Genomic DNA, 6,930 nt, shown 5'->3' with positions numbered 1-6,930 from the left:
CATATTTCTTAGAGCTAGTTAAAAAAAAAGAATTGTATATTTATTTTATTCTAAACTAATCTTGCAATAAAGAACACGCATCAAACATTTGACCGGCAATATGAAGGTATTTGGTTGGCTCTTTCTGCGAGAGCAAATCGTAGCACTGCGTTACCAACTTTGATAGAGCAACTATATCGATTTCGTTTCCTTCAGCAGCAGATATTTGAATGAATCCGTCAGGCAACTCACGCTATTTGCGCAACAATTTAAAAGAGTTAAATTGTTTTTGTAAATACATAAACATTCATTGTTATATCAACGAGAGACTACGTACCAATCTGTCCAGAAAATGTAACAACTGCTGACCCACAGATGCAATTTTCATGTAGGCATCGCCTGATCGGTTTGCAATCAAGTTCAAGCGCTTTCCAGCCACCTCAAGCAGCAAACGTGCAATATGTTCGTCGTCTCGCAGCTCTTTTAATAAAGCTTCACCGTGGGCATCGTAACCATGCGCGTACATTTCTACAGCCTACAACCAGTAGTATATAGTAAAATTTTGAAATTTTCATACCAAGAGTTTTACTTTTAAATAGACTTACTTGTTGGCGTACTAGTGGTGTTTTTCTCAATTTCCAGCTTTCCGCCAATGCCATAATCTTCGCCATAGATTTCATGTGCTCGTCCACGTACAATTGTTCCATGTCTTCTCGTATTAAGTCCATTGACGCACTAATGACTTTACATAAGAAATGTTCTCTTTGCTGCTGCAGCACTAGATCCGCTTCTGGCAGATGAAAAGGCAGCTCCTTATTGATATCACTAAAGAACGCCTTATTCGCCAAGGCATCGAATACATTTGTAATAGGTTTAGGCATTTTCATTTGAAATTCTGCAATCAAATACAATACAGCACACAGCTCATGGTGCAGTTGTAACAATTCTTCAATAGCGTTGTGCTGCTGCAACGCAAGGTACTGTAGTGGCAGTGGGCCCTCTGTGAGCGACTCTTCGAATCTCAATTCACGACTACTGTGATCGAGTGAAGTGGTGAAATGTTCTAAAAACTCCAAGCATAATGCGAGAAAGTCAGGCACCAATGCGGCAGACATTTCAATATCTTGTTGGCACATTTTATCTTTCGGCAAACGACCCGCCTTCTGTATGAGTTTCATGGTCGATTGTAACGGATATTTTAGTGTGGCATTCCAAAGCATACAACAAATTCCATGCTTTAATGCATAATCTTTCTGTTTGAAGTGGGACATGCAAGTGAGTGCTGCGCGCATATAATTCAAACATGGCAAATTTTTACTCCAATGGACCATATACCGCCATGACATAACACTAAGCAACATGCCCGATTCCAAGCTGAAAGGAAAATGCTCGCGTAGAAGTGTCAATTTTTTCAGCACTGGATCATCTTGAGATTCCATTACCGCTTTTTTGTCAGGTAAACATTTATCACCACCGCCTTCATCGTTAGTTGGGGCATCGGCATATTCGGTTGCGCCTTTGTTTGTAGGAGTCTTACAACTTTCTTGCATACTAATCTCATCTACTCCACATTCCGATGAAACAATTTTAGATGGATGTATGCGTGAATTGATTAACCATTGCGCAGTAAGGTCAGAGACGATTCCTTTACCACCGTTCACTATGAATTTCAAACTACAATCTTGTGACTCATAAGACAGTTCGGGCATAACTGGATCGGTACTTTGAAGTGGATGCCTGCAGGAATATGAAGATTTTACGCCTGACATAAAAATATATAGTTTTTATATGCTTACTCAACAGACGCCCCTAATATTGAAATATCTTCCAGTTTTCCGATGAGTAAGCCCCATTGTGCTTGGTCATGTGAGATTTGTTCCCACTTCTCTTCTTCCTCTGTCTGTGAGCCTTCGTCGCAAGAACCCTTATACGATTTAAGAACAAAAAATATTTTATATGATCAAACACTTCAATATCAATTCTACTTCTCTAAAACTACGTCGCAATTTGGATGCCACTGACTTGCACACAATTGCCGCTAGCAAACCAAGCGATTTAGGGCTTTCCAAAAGAATTTCACGAATGTCTTGCCACCATTGTGAGATGGCATTATATGCATAGTCGTTGACCCGGTCGCCAGCCAGTTCGCAGATCGCCTTTATCATAGCTGCTAGACGTGACATATCTGCAATAACTTCATCACTGTGAGAAAAACAAATTATTTTTTATGAAATTTAATAAAGTAAAAAATTGCTTATAATACTACCAGTTTTGGTATCGGAATGGCTTCTCCATCCAATAGTGTAGTGTTAATATCATCAAATCTTCAGCGGGTATTTTCGCTTTAATACTGGCCGATTTAAACTCTTCGAAGTTAAGACCACTTTCAAAGAATTCTCTGAAAAGTTGGCTACCAATATATCCAAAGTTATCGATTTTTGTGCGCAGCAATGGTAGATTATCTTCAGTATCTACTTGGAAAATATTTAAAAAGTCAACAAAGTCGCCATCCTCCTGACACCGTTCCTGGAACGTCACTTTCCCGCTATTTTGTGCACTTGCGTCGATATCGTTTGGCGTAGATTGTGCAGGTTTGTCGCCGAGCAGCAACACGATTTGATTGATCGTCACCAAATCACAGTCATCTAATTCTAAATAATCATCAAATTCTGATTCAGTTGGTCGCTTTATGGTCAAATAAAATTCCGCTAGACGTTGGTAATTATCAATCACAATTTTAAATTTGGCGTGCTCTTCATTTATTTCACTATCATTTTCTTCGGAATCCTTTCGCAGTGAATCGGCACAAGCCGATATAATTGTGAGAAATATTTCCGGTTTTAATTGCTTATTTTTTTTTAACATCTCCAAACATTGTTGCCGTACTTCGATGGTTTGAAAGTCGGCCGCTAATTTAGCAATTTCGCCGACATGACTAATATTTTCGGAGTCGCGCAAGAGATTCTTAAGTCGGCGTAATAGGTGTATATCACGTGAAGTTTTTGAGTTGATCTCGCTGAGTGCAAAATGAAAGGGTATTTGCACCTCTTTAACGCTTCCGTCGCTGGGGTCTAAAAACAGGCAATAATTCGGCGTGGACGATTTCACCTTCAAGCCTGGTGGTACGCCTGAAAAAATTACAAACAAAATCGACAGTCATCGATTAAGTTTTATTATTTTTATTCCTTACTACGTACCCATCAGCCCATGTGTATTGTATGCTAATTGCCCACTTTTGGTGACCGTAAAGGCCGCAACCTTTGGTCCATTTTGCAACGCCCAAATCTCCAAACAACCCAACCGAGGGGCGTAAATAACTAAAAACAGAGCTTTGCGGTGTTGTGTTTGTACTCCTTTCAACGATCGCTCTTTCACCGGTACAAACGCACATTGCGCGTCGCGGTATCCTTTCCATACACGCAACATTATTCCGCGTTGCAAATCGACTAGAACGACGCGGTCTAAATTATCAGTTACGGCAGCTAGTCGTCCATTTGGTGCAATGGCAATAGTGTATCCATCGCGTTTTCCATCATAAAATCGACATCGTGATCGCATCATTGATTCCTTTGCTGGAGTAGGTTCTGGTTCTTCTTTCTTTTCTGGCTGACCAAATAGTTTACCCCAAACGCTTCTGTAAGTCAGGTCTATGACACCTTTTGCTACATCACCTAGCGTTGTTGTACGATATCCTTCCTCTGCATAATAAAATCCCATATACGGTTCAGCCCCAACTCCTACCACCATAGAATGTTGAATGGGCGTAGCAGATACTTTAGCATAATATCCAACACCAACAGCTTGTTCAATTATATGATCATACATGGTTGTATAACGTGGGCCTGTGAGTACAGCATCGTTGACAATTGTACCGTTTTTGCGCGAGAACTTAAATTTTTGGTACTTCAGTACATCTACCGCGGGTAGACCCGATGTGTCAACATGCGTGTTACGGCCAAATGTGCGATTGAAATTGAACCTCAAATTTACAAGCAACGGAAAGATTTCGCTACCTTTAATAATGCACAAACACTCATCATACGTAATGTACACAAAAGCATCGGCTTCGGAATGTCGTGGAGGACTATATGCTTTAAGGTGCAGCACAGGTTCATCGTGATAGCTGCAAAGCAAGTGGATTATTAAAATTTCAAACAAAATGTAATGCTGTACATTTGTGAAAATATTTTTATGCCTGCGTCAGTGTAAAATAATACCATGCCAGAGTTAAGACCAATTGCAATGCAAGTCCATTCAGCGCCGGCACTAACACCTTTGCCATATATGGGTAAGCAGAGCAAAGATGTAATAATTTGATTTGGATTATCTAGCTCACCACACCAGCTGAGTACATAACTACTAAGTTGGCTTTTATTATCCCACTGGGATGAGAGCAGAGCTAATTTTTCACCCTGGCCCAGAGCGATGAGCTCACCCGTTGGCGATATTGCAAAGTTCACAGCATTCAACCAGTTCTCGTCTGTACATAGGATAGGAGTATATAAGCGTTGTATTAAGTATATAGCGTTCATATCAAAGTTGAAAAATTATTCGCAAAAAAATTTGCTAACGCACACACTTACCATGACCCAGACCAAAGAATTCTTGTAGTTTGTGGAAATCGCGAATTTCGCCATAAGATTTTACTTCGCATGACATTATAAAATTTCCACCATAAATTATAAGTTTCAGCTTATTTTTCGTTTCTCCAATTAGCAAAACAGAGGCAAAAATTATATTAATTTGCTGAACAAATGACGTTACCGTTTCTATTTTGTTGTGTATGTACAGCTGATTGGGCTTGACGTTGCACCAAAACATAGGGTAACACCATGATTCAATTATTTAAAATTGAATCGTGGGGTAACACAAACTCTTTTACGGGTACTCAAGTAATTCGTTACTTTGGTTGTTTGTTAGTTGGTAGTTCGACGAATATAATTTGCAGGGGACGACCTTTTTCACTTATTTCGGGTTACTTTTTATGTAATGATGTATGAGTATAGGCAAAGAATAATAATTTATTTGATAAAACTCGGTTGAAATGTTATGTAATGTATTGACTTCAGCAACTTGCAAATGCATTTATCAATATCATAGCTTTTAAATTTTAAGCGAAAATAACAATTCATTGAAACTCACAATCGTGCCTCCATACTACACATGTGCAAATAACATTGTATTTTAAGAAGGTTATTTCTTTTTCACCGGGGGTGAATGCAGTCTACGCGGAAAGGACTTCTTCGTAAGATTGCTGTAGATGGCGTAACCGGAGTTGGTTGGTTTAAATGGTTATTCACCTAGAATCCAACTAGGGCTTCCGCACCATTTTGCTGCCATATCCTCACTAGCAACTTCTTTAACGGTTAATTACTGCCTGATCATATCCCGTCTGTGCAGTTTAAAAACCTTATTAAGCTGTTAGCAGCCAGACAGTCGTCCGAGACTCTCGAACAGTGGCTTGCCCAGGATTGGCATTCTCTTCTTCTACGAGTATAAGGAGGAAATGGAAAATCATTTCCTTTTTCTCTGGTTGTTTACAACCATGATAGCGTGAGTTGGGAGGGATGAACATTTTGGCTGCTTATTCCCAGGAGAGCAAAAGCCCGTTAGTCTCCAGGCGTCCCATCGTTTCATATTTGTCAATATTGACGTTTGCTTGAGGTGCTAATTTTGCATTACGTCAGTGGTGTGAATACTGATTTTGCAAGAACGTTATTCATGACAGATCCCTCTCTTCTCAGTTTATGGGCTTTTTCGTTACCTTCATCAATAGGATACACAGAGCGTCGAATTTCGGAATACAATTCACGATTTGTAAATGTTGTTGAGGCGTAAGTCTTTTCATGATGAAATATCAATTAATACTGATAAAAATTATGTGGTCCCAGTAGTGACGTGTGATCTGTCAAAAAAAAAACCCTATTGGAAAAAGTACCTCCAAACTGATCACCCTTTATTGAAGGTCCACAATATTATTTACTACAAATCCTTTAGCTAGCCAAACGTTAGATGACAGATTAATTATAAAACTGGAAATATTAAACAGAGCTAAAAGTTTTAGCTAAAATTGCAGCATTAGTAATTACTCATAAAAAGAGGTTGTCTGTAAAGTGGGTTTACTGACGATAGTTTAACGTGATAACGTCATAAGAAAATACTGATTGAATGGTTGCATTTTTCAAAAGAAAATTTTAATTTTATTTGTTTGATAAATATTTTGTATGGATATAGAGAATGAGCTAACATTAACATAACATAATATACTTTAACATAACTTAACATAACATAACATAACATAACATAACATAACATAACATAACATAACATAACATAACATAACATAACATAACATAACATAACATAACATAACATAACATAACATAACATAACATAACATAACATAACATAACATAACATAACATAACATAACATAACATAACATAACATAACATAACATAACATAACATAACATAACATAACATAACATAACATAACATAACATAACATAACATAACATAACATAACATAACATAACATAACATAACATAACATAACATAACATAACATAACATAACATAACATAACATAACATAACATAACATAACATAACATAACATAACATAACATAACATAACATAACATAACATAACATAACATAACATAACATAACATACTGTTCAAGCAAGATAACGACGCATTTTTTGGTGCGTGCAGTCGGCTACATAGAATTATAAGACGTTATCACGTCAAAAAATAATAATAACGTTAAAACAACAGGTATTATTAAAAAACTTGGTTTTATTTTAAATTCTTCAAGTAAATCAAATTAATAATAATCAATAAGAAGGCATATGCAAATACAAATACGTGAATTTATATATGTACATATGCGCATGTAGTACATACACATATACGCTCACTTAAGTAGGAGAGAGCAAGATGTCGAAC

At 37.4% G+C, this 6,930-nt stretch overlaps 1 protein-coding gene across 1 annotated transcript; it reads right to left on the bottom strand.

The window, feature by feature from the left end:
- Nucleotides 1–55: 55 nt before the first annotated feature.
- On the bottom strand, nt 56–4,954 carry LOC129246932 (rab3 GTPase-activating protein non-catalytic subunit). Its single transcript, XM_054885685.1, has 9 exons — nt 4,563–4,954; nt 4,153–4,459; nt 3,177–4,102; nt 2,246–3,107; nt 1,965–2,181; nt 1,776–1,903; nt 585–1,716; nt 317–514; nt 56–232 (listed from the first exon to the last, which is right to left on the bottom strand). The coding sequence occupies exons 1-9, from the start codon at nt 4,798–4,800 to the stop codon at nt 56–58; spliced, it is 4,185 nt and encodes a 1,394-aa protein (XP_054741660.1). The 5' UTR covers nt 4,801–4,954.
- Nucleotides 4,955–6,930: the final 1,976 nt, after the last annotated feature.

This window comes from Anastrepha obliqua, chromosome 5 (genome assembly GCF_027943255.1).
Source record: "Anastrepha obliqua isolate idAnaObli1 chromosome 5, idAnaObli1_1.0, whole genome shotgun sequence".
Classification (NCBI taxonomy): Eukaryota; Metazoa; Arthropoda; class Insecta; order Diptera; family Tephritidae; genus Anastrepha; species Anastrepha obliqua.
This window is presented reverse-complemented; position numbering and strand designations above follow the sequence as displayed.